The sequence below is a fragment of the Musa acuminata genome, chromosome BXJ1-10, assembly GCF_036884655.1.
Source record: "Musa acuminata AAA Group cultivar baxijiao chromosome BXJ1-10, Cavendish_Baxijiao_AAA, whole genome shotgun sequence".
NCBI classification, from domain to species: Eukaryota; Viridiplantae; Streptophyta; class Magnoliopsida; order Zingiberales; family Musaceae; genus Musa; species Musa acuminata.
The window spans coordinates 27,392,395-27,409,108 of NC_088336.1; the positions used below are offsets into that span (position 1 = coordinate 27,392,395).

Consider the following 16,714-nt stretch of genomic DNA (forward strand, 5'->3'; position numbering starts at 1 on the left):
AAAGGAAGACCCAACATCACAAACTGTGCTTTGAATCAGTCATAGCCATGCTGCTCAGCAATAACTTCCATGTTAGAAGGTCAATAGGTGGATGAAGTCCACAATTTGATCACGCATCTTTTGGGGACAGCTAACTTCTGCGGAGGAGTGAGAGCACAAATAAACCTCATCTGGCTGGATATGTATTGGAAGGTTGCACAAGCTCAGATGACGTCAACAGGGAAACAGTTGCAAATTGAGATGTTATGTATATCCTTGTAAAATAATCTTTGACATCCAAAGTACATTGGTACGGTACGCCGTACGTGATCTTTATATTTCAGGAGTCACACGTCAGCTGCAGGAGTCGAAAAGCCCAAAGCCCAAAACCCAAATCTCGAGGCCCAAAGCCAACAGGCACCAGTTTCGTGCTTAGGGATTGTTCGCCTTGGTGTGGAATGGTCTGCGTGCACCGGTCTGTCGGTGCTTAAACGAGCCGCCAAACCTAACGCGAAACCGGAGCCGTAAAACCTAGAGCGATCAAGATGGCGAAACCTTCCGTCTCCCTACAGAACATTAAGGATTTTTGGAATTCCCAAGTCAATGACGAAGCCAATTGGGCCGTCAACTCGGTAATTTCGGCGCAACCCCTTCCTTTTTTTCTTTTTTTTTTTTCCGCTTTTTATCGGTGTCCTCGTCGTGTTTACATTATTTTCCTTGCATTTCAGTTTTCGGCTCTTTGTACTTTTAATTGGAGTTACTTAGATTTGTTGTAATGGTTTTCCTTCTTCGATGCTGTTATTTGGTATGTAGTTGCGGATAGATGTGAATTAGAGGGGCTTCTTTTCTTTGGCATATGGATTGGTCTTGTAGTTCCTTAGTGGAATGGGATTGGGTTAGTATTCAATATCGAGCTGTCTACGTCTATGTTCTTTGACATAACTAACTATCTCTAATTGGGTGAAGCATTGTTGTGATCAAAGAAGACGTATTATGTGTTCTGACTTTGTCATAATCTGTAGCTTGTGGATTATGCTTGATGTTCATGGCCTTATTGTCCATACTGTCTATGGACAATAAGGCGACGTATTATGTGTTCTGACTTTGTCATAATCTGTAGCTGGTGGATTATGCTTGATGTTCATGGATATGTGATTTGATGATTTCAGTGGAATGGGATTGGGTCAGTATTCAATATCGAGCTATCTATATCTTAGTTCTTTGACATACCTAGCTATCTCGAATTGGGTGAAGCATTGTTGTGATCAAAGAAGACGTATTATGTGATCTGATTTTGTCATACTCTGTAGCTAGTGGATTATGCTTGATGATCATGGATATGTGATTTGATGATTTTAGTGGAATGGGACTGGATCAGTACTCAATATCGAGCTATCTACATCTAAGTTCTTTGACATACCTATCTTTCTCTAATTGGGTGAAGCATTGTTGTGATCAATGAAGACGTATTATGTGTTCTGACTTTGTCATAATCTGTAGTTGGTGGATTATGCTTGATGTTCATGGCCTTATTGACCATACTGTCTATAGACAATAAGGCGATGTATTATGTGTTCTGACTTTGTCATAATCTGTAGCTGGTGGATTATGCTTGATGTTCATGGATGTGTGATTTTGTGATTTCAGTGGAATGAGATTGCGTCAGTAGCCGATGCTGTTGTCCGCAGCTACAGATGCCATTGTTGCCGATGCTGTTGTCCGCAGCTTCCGCTGTTGCCACTGCTGCCATTCACAAGCAGCATTTGTAGTGCTGCCGTAGTTGTCTTAAACTAATTCTTTGCCGTTGCTGCTGCCAGCTTCTCACCATTGTTGTCGTCACTTTCCGTCAGTTTCCACTTTTTTCCCCTCCGTTACTGTTAACACTTAACAGTTCTTTTCTCCCCCTCTAACTACTATTAATAGTAAGTAATATATTGTTAACAGTATATTTTAATTTAATATCATATTTTTATTTAAATAATTATATTTTAATTATATTATATATTTTTATATTTTTATATTTCAGAGCACCTTGTTTTGTTTGGGCAAGCGCCTAGCGCCTCGAGTGTTTTGGGACCTTTGCGTCTTTTGGAGCCTAGTACTTTTTAAATCACTGATTTTCAGAAATCCATTTGTACAAGTATCATAAATGGTGCATATTTCAGGTGCTCAGTCGATTACCGTATGAGGCTGTACCTGAATTGTAACATATGTTAGATGATGGACTAGAGATCTGTGGTTCATCCTTCCTAGAAAGTGTGCTTTTTCAACTTTTCAATATTGAAGAAAAAACAAACATCTAAAAGTATCGTGTTTACCTCATGATAGTTTTTTTTTTTAGCTTTTTCCCATACTGTCATGTTTTCTGAATGTTGAAAATAATCAATTTTAGTGCATCCTGATAAATTCAGGAGGACTTTGTGCAATTTTTCCAGCCAACCTTTTTGTCATAGTTGCTCTCTGGAATACTCTGGTGTTGTTGATGGTAGTAATCAGCTGCTCGTCACACGCATCATATATAAAGTCAGGAAATGATGTTATCTTGTAAATAAGTTGATTTCATGTCATCTCTTTGATGATCCAAATTCTCTGCCTCTTAGTTTTTGGAAATATTCTTTTTGATGGTCTTTAGAATCCTGAAGCCCATTTGTTTAAAAAGAAAACCCTTTTATGGTGTAACTACTTGATGAATTTACAGCTACTTAGAGAAACAACTTGTACAAGGGGAAACCCCTTGTACCGTACGGAAAGTGACAGCACTAAGTGAATCTGAAGCTAAATTGATAATTAGATGTTTGCGAAAGAAACAGCTAGAGAACTTATCAAAAACCAAGAGTCGAGATATGCATCCCATGCATATTTACTTCTTTATCTCCACACTATGCTGCGGGCCTGTAGCCTAAAAGATGTTAATCTATGTTTGAAGGATATTGAGTCTGACATTTCGGGAAACAAATTCAAGTATCAAATATGGATGTGCTTTTACTACCGGATAAGCCATATTATTCTGGTGGAACTTTATGAAATATTTTGTTGACTTGTTATCAGACAAGCCATATCAGACAAATTCCTAATATCTACTGCTGTCATTAGTCTGAAATACTTTGCGTTATCTGGGTGAGAAATGATACATTGTCAGATGATGAAATTTGTGACTGCCTATGGTGATAACAGTAAAACATCTTTTATGGCTTGCAACGTATTCACTTATCAATTTTTATCCCTTTTTTTTTTTCAGAAGCTGCTTCGTGCCACCTGTCTGTTTGCTGGATCTATATTCATAATGCGCAACTTTGGAAATCTTATGGCTGTTTGAGATATCAGAATTGTTGGCTCATCGGTATTTTTGGTTCACATGCTGACCTCAAATCGTTAGCCGAATTATGTTGTCGACTGAACTTTTCCTGGCTTTTGTATTAACTGGGTATTTTCTCCATAGTGGTCTTATTTGACCATCATTGACTTCAATCAGTGAGTAGTTGTTGTGGTCTTATTTATTGATGATTTTGCCTTCAGTTAGACTTGCTAACAATCAAATTAGATAAATTAACGTGGACATTTGGCATAAACACCTTTTGTTTTTCTAACCAGTATCGAATAATGCTCGGCCTTGTGCAAACTCTTGCAATTTGTAACTCGTTCTTCTACTGATTCATGGAGAGATTAGGCAAAATGACTTCATGTTCATAAAAGGAAAAAAGATATATCTTTTTCTATGCCAGAGTATTGTGATATAGCTAATCCTTCCTTACCTTTAAGCTGCTTATTGGTCGAGAGCATCAACAATGCTTCTTATTATGCATCATCTCCATGCCATAGATTCCATATTCCCACCTTGAATGATTGAACGTGCAGGACAAACTTCTTTTGACCAACACTTGAAAAGAAGGAGGACTGCATTCGTCGAGATACAGGCCAACACCAACCGTGGCAGATTATTAGAAGAAATTATATCGTAATTATATTGGGAATAAAGAACATTACGAGATCTCTTCTCTTTGGTTGCTTTGTTTCGAGATCTACCCAAGGAAAAGCCTAATGGGCGACGGGGAGATGATGGAGACGACCAGCTCTTCTTCTTACGAATGATCCGAACTGCTGCAACCTGTTGTGGACTCGGAACCGTTTGTAATTTCAATTCGAACCCTGGATTTGGGACGTACGGGTCAAACTCTTGAATTAGCTCAAAATCATAAATTTGTACAGTTTCTTTAGTGCTTTATGATTCGTGCAGATGCACTCGACACCCCCTGGCAGTGATCCGGTTTTCGATGCGGTTGTTAAGATGCTTCGAGATTGGCGCCAAAGTGCAGATGCGTGTACTTGGTCGATCATGTCGGTGCTACTACTGGCTCGACCACTTTGCCCCGCGTTCCATATGAAGGAGGGCGGCGAGCAGAGTGCCACGGTCGAGAGAGATGTCGACGCCCCCCTTGGCGATCCTGCGAATCCGGAGGAGGAGGAGAAGGAGAAGGAGCCCGAGGGGAGTGAGGAGATGCAAGCAACACGGAGACGAGGTAACGCGCTCCATCCCGTTCTTGACGCCACTGCTTCTTGAGTTGGTCTGTCGATGTCTTCTCTCCCGTGGGTTTGCTCGTTCGCTCCCATCGCTCGCTTGTCGCCGCGAAACCAAAGGACGAGGCGGTTTCTTGAATTCCTCCTCTTCATGCCTCGAGTTCTCGAGGCGGGTTCTTGAATTCCTCTTTCGCATGGGTTGTCTTGTTCCGATTGTCTGTCGCTAACAGAAGAACGAGGCGCCTCACAGAAGCGAGGAGGAGAAGGAGCCGGAGGAGCTGGAACACGGAGATACCCTCGTAATGCGTTTTTATCCAATACTTTTAGGGTTTCTTGAATGCTTCCTCCTCATCCGTATGCCTTTTGTGTGATCGCCGAAGTGCCCGAGAGCAGCGTGGAGAATTATGAGCCGGAGGTGCTGGAGTGCGGAGCAAAAGGTACTGCGCTCGCAACTCGACTTCTGCCCCCTACTCTTCCGCACGATCGAATCGTGCCATTTCAACCATTCTCTTTGATCGCATACCAGCTCTCGTCCTTTCTCACCCGAGCTCCATAACTCTGTTTCCTTCTTCTCGAGCAATTTACTTCAACAAATCTTCGCTTTGTTATCTGCCGCCCATAAATCTCTGTTTAGGTTCCTTGTGTCTAAAGCTCCAACAAGGATCTTTGTGTTTCTTTGATGATTTCCCGTACCGAGATGAAGAAACCAATCCTCTGTCTGGCTGACCATACTTCCATTGCAGGAGTGCCTTGCAGCACTAGAAACAGACTATGCAACAGCCAGCCTCATCTTCCATTATAAAATCAAAATTAATTAAGTCAAGTTTCACCGATCCTTTTTTGTGATTACATATCAGACATGTTCGAAAACAAGAAGCAGAAGAAAGGGCCACCGCCGTGTGCATCGCGTCCACCGACCCATATTAGTTAGAACAGCATCAGGTACTTGGTAGTGTTGTTGCGGAGTGCGCAAACCCACGACCGCGCATTTAGAGCCAGCCATAACAGAGCAAAAAAGGGTTGCTCGATTCAACCCAACCAACGGATTTGTCCCCTATCTTGAATCCGTTTTTGCAGATGATGCAGTCTGCTTGTACATGCATATCAATCACACTCTGATACAACACACGCTGTGTGATTCGAAGCCTGAGTTTCAGATCTATCAAACTTCCTTTTTTTCTTTATTTCATTGGATAACTTGTTGGAATTGTTGGATCTGCAATCACCTTCCTCATCTCCATTTATATTACGAGTTCTTCTGATGCTGATCTCGAGTCTACTGAACCTCGTTGATATGCTTATCGTATTCTTAACTTGGAGGCAAATGCAAGTTCTTTTTATCAATAGTTTATTGGTTGTGAACTATGGGGGGTGGTTTGGAGTAGACCAAGGTCCACTTTTTGATTTGTCTCTATTGGAAAGTTAGGCGACACAGATAAATGCGTTTTCGACAATATGTCTCCGATGCTCAAGCTAATAAGGATTGATTACATGTCGAAGTTAAACAATTGTATTCATATGACTTTTGAGAATGCAATCGGGGACCTTTTTATAGCATGATGGATGGTTATCGAGTTGAGACCGTGGTAAATACTGGGAATAGTTATGCATGTTACTCTTAAGGGTTACAAAGTAATGGTTTAGTGAATTATTTTTTTATAAACACTGTGTAGCATACCTTAAGTTGACATCTTTATCGGTGTCACGGTAAGTTCAAGTCCCATCTAATGTGTTAGTTGAGTGGAAATATGATGCCAATCAAATGGAAGCAATGTTGACGTTATGATAGGTCCGAGTCTCGCATTACGTGTTAGTCAAGTGAATGCAGCATGTTGATCAGGGGGAGGCAATGTCGATGCCACGATAGATCCGAGTCTCAATATCATGATAGGTTCAAGTCCTATCTAATGTGTTAGTCGAGTGGAAGCAAGATGCTGATCAAGTAGAGGCAATGTTGATGTCACGATAGGTCTGAGTCCCGTCTAACATGTTAGCCGAGTGGAAGCAAGATGTCAATCAATGGTAGCACTATTGATGTCACAATAGATTCAGGTCCCGCCTAACATGTTAGTCGAGTGGAAGATAGATGTTGATCTAATGAAGGCAATGTTAGATCGGAGTCCCACCTAACATGTTAGCCGAGTGAAAACTAGATGTTGATCAAGTCGAGGCAACATTTCGACCAAGTTACTTGATAATTAAGCATTAGGGATAGCTTATGTATCATGTTTCTTGGATATCATATATGTATCAAACTTCAAAATAGCATAATAGTGCTAATTTATGAAGAAGTATTTGATTTCAGGTTTAGTTGCCAAGTTTCAACAGCCCAGTGGAAAAATGAAGACTTAGTGGTTAATTCGACGAGAAGGCCCGATGATCTTTGTTATTTTGAGGGTTATCTATGTATGATCTATGATTATAGAATTACTGGGGTGCAAGAAAGCTATGCCGTCATATGCTGAGTTAGAAGTTTAGGTCGAGGACAAAAGTACCTGAGATGGGCATGACATGACGATCCATCAGATCAACATGTATCATCACATCAAGCGATGCAGCGTTGAGGTGCCCAGGCATGCAACTCGGCAGATCCATGGCCATGTAATCGTTAGCTGGAGTGTGTTGAGCACCTGACCGTCTCCTCATCTGTTCCGGCTAATCATGCAGCCTAAGCAATCATTTGGTGGACGATTGCATCCTTTTTCCAGTTGGAGGCTCGAGTTCTTATGGATTTGGATCGGGTCACGTACGTGCAAATGACATCAAGCACTCGAGTCCATTTCTCCCCAATTAATGCTCTCCTCTCAGGTGGCGTGGCTGTCACACCACAAACAGACACCGCTGCCTCCCTCTGTCTCTCTCTCTCTCTCACTCATGGCCTCTGTGCTCGTGCGCGTGTGAAGACAACACGGGCCACATCTGAACCCCATCGATCGATCATTGAATTCATTAATCATCGGTCCGGTGTATCGGATAGTAGGAATAAAAGTACAGTACTGTCACTAGAGCAAAGTGGTCTTTGGACAAGAATTACACATCGAGACAGTAAACGAAGGAGGGTGGTGGTGGCATCAGTGCTGGATCAACCGGCTTTGGCCTCCATCATCGTGTAGGGCTTCCAGAAGGGGAGTTTCCTGCTGAAGAACTTCCCCACCACCTTCTCCTCCAACAGCTGGATCGCCTCCCTCGACTTGATGCACCTGGGCGTCTTGTACTGGTTCACCGACGAGCCCAGCGACACGCAGTAGTCCATCAGCGCGTCGAAGGCGCCGCGGCGCACCACCCGGATCTCCAGCGGCCCGATGGACCGGTCCCTGCTCCTGCACCGCCGGTACACGGAGTCGAGACACGACTCGATGGTGGAGCAGCAGTCCTCCATCACGGCTGAGTCGACGTCGGAAGGATCGGAGCTGGCTTTGGTCTTCAGCTCCCAGAAGAGCACGTAGTGGCCGGGGATGGAGGAGGTGTCGGCGTAGCTGGTGTACTCGGTGAGGAGGCAGCCGAGTGGCTCCAGCAGGAGCTTGGCCTGCGTCACGGCTTTCAGCAGGTCCTCTTCGTTGGTCTTGTCGGTGTCGACGCTGAGGACGACGTTGCGGCGGTGGACGAAGCGGAACTGCGGTGCAGCATTGTGGAACCCCGTAACCTTGAGGATGTCGCCAACTCGGTACCTGTACAAGCCTATCACACACGGGCAAGTAGAAGTTGCTGAGGTCATATGTAAGCTGAACAATCCCTTCAAGTACTACTACTGCCGCTACTACTACGACTACGACTACTACTACTACTGTTAACTTCTCCTGATGGGTGTCCATCTCAGATCGACCACAAGAGGGAGGAAAGGACTGGATGCACAGTGACCTCCCAAGTTCAGATGTACTGCGACATGGAGTCAGGCACATGGGATGAAGTTTGAGTCAGATATTGAATGCCTCATCCATCCGTTCCATGTCCATGAAGCGGACTAAGTCTCCCCGAAAAGTTCACGACAAAGCCACTGGTGCATTTGGGGATTCATCCAGATGATGCAGTCAGTGGCACAGTTGTCTTCTACATGTGCATGCTTATTTTATTTGTAGCTGTGTGAGGTCTCACTCGTCAGTGCATGTTATCGAGGACTGGCCCGATCCCTCCCTGCTTGAAGACCAGCAGTAGTACTTGGAGACAAAAAAAAAAGTCAACACAGCCTGATGGCAAAGACACTACACGGGTGAGCTGTTTGTTTACTCCCATTGCCTATGTTAATTTAGACATGCAAGATCTAATCACCATGATGTGTGTGAAAAAGGGGGAGAAGAAAGGTATGGATGAGATGTGGCCAAAGCCAATGCTGTCTACGATTCGAAGAACGAGGAGGAGACCTCACCTGTGAATGTGGTGACGACGAGCTCGTAGTAGCGGCCGACCTCGACATCCACAAGATCCACCACCTTGATGAGATCGCCGGTGTAGTTGCACTCCACGCTGCCGGTCTCCCCCCCCTCGGTCTTGTCGGCTTCGATGAACTCGAAGTAGGCCATGTTGGGGAGGAGAGTGTAGGAGACGTCCGATGGCAGGTCCAGTGGGCGCAGATTGATGCCGAAGTAGCACTCCGAGGAGGCGTACATGGTGGAGACTAATGGCAGGCCGCCGCTGTAGAATTCCAGCAGCGGAATGTACTGTGCCATCGATCCGGTGACTATGACGTCGACGTACTTGGTTCTCGGCCATAGCCGCCTAACTATCGCCTCCCAGGGCTCCCTCCTGCACTCCCACTCGATCACGTCGGCCAATTCCGCGTTGGGCTCGCGGAGGATTCTGCCGACGGCGTCGCGGCAGCTTGCGTCGGTGATCCAGTCGCTGACGGTCCCGGTTCTGATGTTGGAGCAGAGCTCCGGCCAGTGGTCCTCGAGGAACTTGATCGCGCGGAGGAAGGCAGAGGCGAAGACGGCGCCTACTCGGAGAACCTCGTCGCGCTGGGCGAGGCCGCAGAGGAGCTGACAGAACATGCTCTGCTTGCTGTCGGGGCAGAGAATGGCCTCGTCCGGGCTGGTGTAGACATTGAACCTGTTAAAGGGCCTGCTCCGGAAGTGGCGGCTCTTGTAGTAGCTGGTGAGCACGGGCCTGGCGGTGAGGCCGGCCGGCGTGCTGATCTCCGGCTTGATGAACAGGAGGTACATGCCCTTCCCTTGGTCCAGCCCGTCGACGTACCTGAGCGAGTTCAGAAAGGTTGCGGCAGGCGTGAGCTCGAGGATGCTTAATGACTGACTCCACTGTTACATTAGCCCAAACAAGGGAAGAAGAAGCTCACTGATTCATCACAGGGATGAGGAGATTGTAGAGGAAGGTCTTCCTATCCAGTTCTTCGTCCGTGGAAGGCATCATCTTGGGCTGCCCGCCAGAAGTCCCAGAGCTTGTCACAGAAGAACATCACATTGGTATCGCAGTCAATCAACAGCGAGGTTGGTCATGGAGACGGAGTTACGATGGCGACGAGAGTTACTCACCTGGTGAGCAGCTCCGAGATGGGCTGGGCGGAGATGATCTGAGACGGCTCCCCATTGGCAAGACGGTCGATGTAAGGCTTGACCTGATCGTACTCCACCACCGGCACCTTCTTCTTGAAGAGATCACGGCCCTTGTGGCCACGGAGGAAACCATGTAGGTACTCCGTCCCCTCGTTCCTCGTCAAGATCTCATTCAGAACCTGCTGCTGGACCTGACGGGCATTGGCGGTGAGGTCCTCGATGAGTCGCGTGCTGCCCTCGAGGTCGTTGGGATCGCAGCTGGGCATCACCATCGATCCGGCCGTGGAGGAGAAGCAGGCGGTTCTACGCGAGACGAGGGGCACAACACCAAGGAGGAGGAGCTATTCTCATCGGCTGGCCATGGCGCCGAATGCAGCTGAGGAGGTCTCGGATCATATATAAAGCAGCAGCTGCGTCTCTCTCTCTCTCTCTCTCTCTCTCTCTCCCTCCCTCCCTTGCGGAATTGGGTTTCTGCTTCTTGGTAGCTTCTGAAAGAGAGGGTCAGGGGATGGCAATAAAGAAGTGATATGTGGGTTGGAATTTTGGGAAGTGGTGCATTTGGAACAGATTTATTGGAAAGAGCATTATATGTAGGGGGAAGAAGAGGTTGTGAATGTCCTACACATGTGCTCATGTCTGGTACCCTGCGATTAGATGCAGCTATTATGGGTCAAACCTCATTGGGGTTGTGTGACATTGCCACACAACAGCCTAAGGGACGAAAACATTTTCTCACCTGTGGCCACAACAGTACAAGAGTGATCTGAGCTGAGCTGCCTTTCCATTCGCCCACCTCCATGACCTCACTGAGCTTGCTTCTTCTTGGCTTGAAACAAGTACCGGATGAAGTCGAACAGGCTGTCTGCAGCTATTATGATGGCTGGGCTTGGAAGCTTATTAAAATGAGGAATGTACTAAGGATCATATGGGAATTGGGTGGTTCAAACATGCACTTCCCACTCCCAACTTGTTACTGTTTTACCATATATCTTAAACAAACATCTCTGTGTAAGTCAGAATCATTCGGATAGCATCCATCATCATTTGACTTGCTAAACTGAGATTTGCAGGTACAGGATAATACATCCAAACAGATGTTGCTTAGCTTAATTAGGATCGCAAGTCAAAGGATCACTTCTACCGGTCTCTATCAACAACATGACAGTAGAATGTAGAGCCAAATCTCAGGTTAAGGAATAATTTACACTCGGTGGAGCTGGAATCATGTCAAATTAGCTTTTGCTTTCACTGACTGACATGACGACAAGTCATGGGTGGGATATTCTCAGACAATTATGTGGATTAAGATCATTTGGATCAGTGTTTCGGCAAAGCAGCTGCATCATCATGATTGAAATGAGAGTCATTCAGGGTTTTTGAGGAACACGGTGAGCATGTGTGTGTGTGTGTGTCATCTTAGGGCAGCAAGTCTCAATGGCCATGGTGAGAGGAGGAGGAGGAGGAGACTGACAACGCGGTAGGTCTAAGCTAAGCCCACTAGCGGTTAAAGAAAAGGGAGAGGGGGGTCAGAGGAGTAAAGAAAGGAGAATGGAACCCAAATGGTTTGGGTTTGGTTTGTGATGAATCAACAAAACCGGGATCTGCTGGATTTCTTGCACCAAGTTTGGGTCATATAAAAATGTGGGGGTCCTTGTCTTTTAGGGGGACAGAGTATCCTTGAAAAGGGCAGGAGAAGAGCAGGAAAACAAGGGAGAGAGTCGCACCCCAATGCCAACCCCAAAGGAAGCTGCCAAGACCCCACCTCCCCATGCTTATCCATGGATTTAAGAAAGCTCTTAGATTTCAACCGCATGTGCTCCTCCTCCCCAGTACCCACCCACTGGTGCCAAATGTGTGCGAGCGCTGACATGACAGAATACCTTCACGAGGTTCTCGGAACTATCTACCAGAATCTTTACTTTGCTACCTAAGTACTCGGCTAACCGTTCCTCAGTTCCTTCGTACGAGAAGTGCCTGCACGGATCGGCAATGGGTGGTTAGCCGAGTACTTAAACCTGTAGCAGAGTAAAGATGCTGGTAGATAGTTACGAGAACCTCGTGAAGGTGGAATTGATGAACTGGTGGATGGTTGGACCACAGCGGTAATCAATAGGCAATGATGAAGAAGAACCGGTGACATTTTGTCCCCGAGGACCACGAGGCATCTGGGAGATCAAATCAACACCGGCGGTGCCTCCTTAAGGGGTGCATCGCCAACAGTCTTCTTAATTAGCTTCACGGTGATGATGATGATGATGATGTAATAATCTATCTCCAGGGCCAGCAGTCTCTTTAGTAGCTCCATTAGCAGACGTCGAGGCCTCCAGTCTTTCTTCTCCAACAACACAACACTTGCACCGGCTGCTTCGACGAAGAGATCGATTGGCCCTCAACGTTGCACGCCTGCATCACATGCATTCGAGGAGCGTCGTCGAGGTCACCAGATCCAAGAAGCCAGTGGTCCTTCGGGAGCTAAAGAAAACATCAACTTGTGGTGCTGATCACAGTGCATGGGAGGGGGAGGGGAGACATGCCCACATGAACGAGGGGGTGGTGGGCAACTGAATCTTGTGCTTGGAAGAGTGAGAGGGTATCCAAACGCTTCTGCCCTAGCAAAAGGATCACATGGTGCAATTGATAAAAAGTAGTTTGCAGCTATAATCCAAATCTTCCTCCAAGGAGGAGCACATGAGCAGAAGAGGGCTTACGTGCAGCTGGATCTTCAGGACACGCACATGGCGCCTGCACCATCTCAAACCCATCCATCATCAGCAGGCAAAGCAGCAGTTCTGCTCCCTGTAGCCGACCCATCACTGCTTCTCCATGTTAAATGTCTCTTTGTTGTGATGAGATATAGACGATGACTTTAGAGTGCTGGAAGTTGGATTCCATGAAATATACATAGTATGATCAGCTCTGAGTTCTTGTGCAGCTCCTGTTAGTAGTTTATTCTGCACTTGTGTGTCCAAAGTTAGTAGGACCTCGTCCTCATCAAATTGGAATAGCAGAGCTGCTTACCGGATTAAAGAGGTCTCAGAGTAGTTATCAAACCTGAGGAAAAGAGATCAGATTGTGAAGTGGAAGAAGAATTGAGGAAGCGAAGCAGCTGAGAGAAAGCATCCACCAGAACAGAGTTTAATGCTAGCTAATTGAATTGAAGAAGCAATTAAGAGTTGTATAGTGTTTAACTATCATCAGAATCAATTAAGTGGGCATGTGCAACATTACTGGACGTCTGTAGGACACATGACCGTAGTCCTTTTCCCAATCATCCCTACCTCGTTAATCCAATCCAATCCAATCCAATCCAAACCCTACCCTACCCTACCCGACCCTTTGTCCTTTTCATGGAAACTAAATCACCATTGTAAGGTCAGGCATTTTACTTTTTTAAGTAAAATGCCTTGTACAAGAACTCATACAAACAGATCGTCTCGCTTATAGAGGAAGATAACAGATGGGTCATAAATTTGGTACCTGGTTCTCACATCCAGTTCCACAGAGTGTACCCAATTCCCATTGAGATTTCCTGTTGGTTTACGGCTGTAACCAGTCAAACAGAAAATAAATTAGAAGCTCATCGGTGTGCTGTAATTTTGCAGATAATTCTAATGGAAATTAGAAGCCAACTTTCAGTACCTTTTCCCACCAGAGATCACAATCCAAGCATGGTTTCTGCAAATGCATATTTTGGCTGACAATCGTTAACTGCTTCATTCTCACTTCAGATAAGATAAATACTATATAAAACAACACTTCACACTGCATACATGAAGCGAAGAATGATACTTTAACGTTCCTGACATCAGTTAAAGAAAAGCTTGGTTCAAGTCATTAATGGAGAATAGTAGTGTCATCCAAAGTAACTACAACAGACGGCAACCAAATGGGGGTTCTCATCTTCCAATGTTCCATCATATCAGGTTGACTGAGAGCATCCTCAAACTGTATCATCCTGTGTCAATCTAAAAGACACAAACAAATCTATCAGAAACCAAGGCCGAGCGGCAGATTTTGACATGATCTTACCTTATTCCGGCAGCCCAGTAGCCTGAACATGACAACAATCTCATTGTAGGAAACAATGGTTGACTGCTTAAAAAGCATTGCTAAATATGACAACTTTGTAAAATCTCACATTTGATCCAACAACTCTCTTTGCAGAAGAGAGTTATGTATTACTCACGGAAAAGAGTACAAGTAACACCCAAAAAATTGGAGTTTAACACAAGACTAATCTCCAATAGCCATGAATCTTGCTAATGGAAGTGGAGCCTGGTAAAGTTTGCAGAGACAACATATTTAGTAGCCTTGTTGCCCTTTCTAAAAACATATCTGACAGTGACAACAACAAAGCTCTTAAACAGAAAGAAATTATTTCTAGTTACATTGAAACTTGGACTAGGGGCTTGTATTTCCTGTTCAAAATATCAACCAAAATTTGAGAAGGGTCCTTCCTGATGCACTGTTTTCAGGCTTTCTGAAATCGCAGCAGACTCACAGTAATGGGGACTTTTACTCACCATATACCTACATCCGAAAAATTGCAATTACCATCCTCATTACTGATTGTGAACAAGCAATGTAGGAATGTACCACTGAACAGCACAAGAATCTATTATTGAACGAGCAGAGCAAGTGGCTCTAGTTACCAAAAGACCATGTTGCTATCACCACAGACTCTGTCAACTTGCTACTGTCCTAAACCAAAACACAGTTGTCTTCTACATCAGTCGTGTGACAACATTTTAGTGAATCAAATTAAACTCTTGCATTGTCACAATCAGAACTCTAGGATAAGAAACTGACATGAAGAGGCTTAGAAAGGAAGAAAAATGCAGAACCATATACATATGCTATTTTTAGGTTCTTCTCAGTATAACCCTAATACTCCAGGAACCAGTGAAGACAAATACAAAAATCCAAAAAACACAAAGTTATCCAGTATAACATGAACTAAACTCTTGAAAAGGTAATTATCATTAAAAGAATCAGATGGGCTTGGAGTAAACAGCTACCCAGTACAATACTTCAGCCAATTTCAACAGGTAGGGCCTGGGTTCATAGATGAGAAACAAAGTATTCTGAATGCAAAACAATGCAAGGAAGTTTTACCAGCTTAGCTATTCATACATTTAAATTAAAAATTCAACAGGTTAAATCACCAGACGTGCTTTAGGAACTGATGGAAGTGGGTAGAAAGTGATCGGGAGAACCATGATGTCAGCATAGATTTCTAGATGGACCAATCAAATAGGACATCTTGCAGGAAACACCATAAAAGAAACAAAACCGAAAAAAGAAGACTCAGTGATCATAAAGCAGTACGAAAAAGAAAAGAGAGAAGAAAAGCAACAAGAATAAATTCATAAATAACTTCCTTTGGCAAAAGTATAAAGTTGCAAATGAGAGAACCTTATGTAATGAGGCTAGTGATGTAATGCAGAGTAAATGAGGTTGGGCTATACAGAACATTCAGCTGCAGATTTAGAGTTTTCCTTCTAAAACCGTGTCACAGATTCTCAGCGTCTCACGGATTGTTTTCTCCTTCCCCTTAATAAATCCATCATTCTGAACTTGTGTCCTTGGTTAAATAAATAACAAATTTCTCATGAAGGAAGTGACAAATGACTTGTGATGTTGATCCAGCCTCCTAACCCAGTCATCAACCTAGCTAGAGCGTATCACCTCAATCATGGCTTTCACACATCCGTATCAGCGCCTCTACTTTTACTTTCCCTATAACCCACAAAGGGGTTTTGTGGTTGTCATCGTCACTACCTTGGGATGATTGCATAAATCCTATACGACCCTTGCATTTTCTAATCATTTCTCCTTTCTCTCCCTTGGGCTTACGTAATTAAGCTCAAACGGGCCATAAAGTTTTGGCCTGCCATCTCCGTTAACAGGGATTGATTGAGACCTTTGATGATTGACAATACAACCAATCAATTTCAGGTATCGACAGGCTTTAACCAGCGACGAAATGACCTGAATAATAAGCAAATAAGTGCTTGTTTAGGGACTTTACCGAGAAGTCTCAGTATAGGTGAGGTTGATGCCCCGAGAATCACTCTTGGATCGACGACGAGATGTAGCCGAATTCGAGGGCGAGGCCGCGGACGCGGAGGCAAAAGAACTCGTACGGCAGCCGCGGAGCCGCAAGGCCGACGAGCAATCGGAAACCCTAAATCGGGTTGCATAGCAGACCCTCAAATATGACATCAAAATGAAGCGCATATATATGTATATATATATATATATATGTATATATATATGTATGTATATATATACATATATATATATGTATATATATACATACATATATATATATATATACATATATATATATGTATATATATACATATACATATATATATATGTATATATATATATACATATATATATATATAGATATATATAGAGGTATTTTAAATGAATCGATTCAATTCGATGAACTGATTCAATTTGATTGAATCAAATCAGAATTTTGACATTCTTAAAAAAATTATATCACAACTAAACATTCTAAATATATATTTTTTATTTTTTACAAAAAAAATACCACGTGCAATCATATTACGCGATTGGCTGGATGTGGTCGTCCAACTTAGTGACGCACGTGATCCGCCGATGTCGTGATATGGACCCGATAGCTTTTTGATTCGTGCAGGGAGTCGGATGCGGCAAAGTTGTGCCTATCTTTTATCGTTTGG

The 16,714-nt window shown here is 44.2% G+C and overlaps 1 protein-coding gene and 1 long non-coding RNA gene across 2 annotated transcripts; both read right to left on the reverse strand.

Moving 5' to 3' along the window:
• Positions 1–7,414: 7,414 nt before the first annotated feature.
• On the reverse strand, positions 7,415–11,414 carry LOC103968598 (indole-3-acetic acid-amido synthetase GH3.17). Its single transcript, XM_009381862.3, has 5 exons — positions 10,735–11,414; positions 9,978–10,642; positions 9,782–9,883; positions 8,858–9,681; positions 7,415–8,172 (listed from the first exon to the last, which is right to left on the reverse strand). Exons 2-5 carry the CDS (start codon positions 10,268–10,270, stop codon positions 7,577–7,579), a joined length of 1,815 nt encoding a protein of 604 aa, XP_009380137.2. The 5' UTR covers positions 10,271–10,642; positions 10,735–11,414; the 3' UTR covers positions 7,415–7,576.
• Positions 11,415–12,078: 664 nt separating this feature from the next.
• On the reverse strand, positions 12,079–16,221 carry LOC108951483 (uncharacterized). Its single transcript, XR_010480265.1, has 5 exons — positions 16,030–16,221; positions 13,638–14,528; positions 13,476–13,541; positions 12,707–13,049; positions 12,079–12,607 (listed from the first exon to the last, which is right to left on the reverse strand). It is a non-coding gene; the product is annotated as an uncharacterized LOC108951483 (long non-coding RNA).
• Between the last annotated feature and the right edge of the window lie 493 nt (positions 16,222–16,714).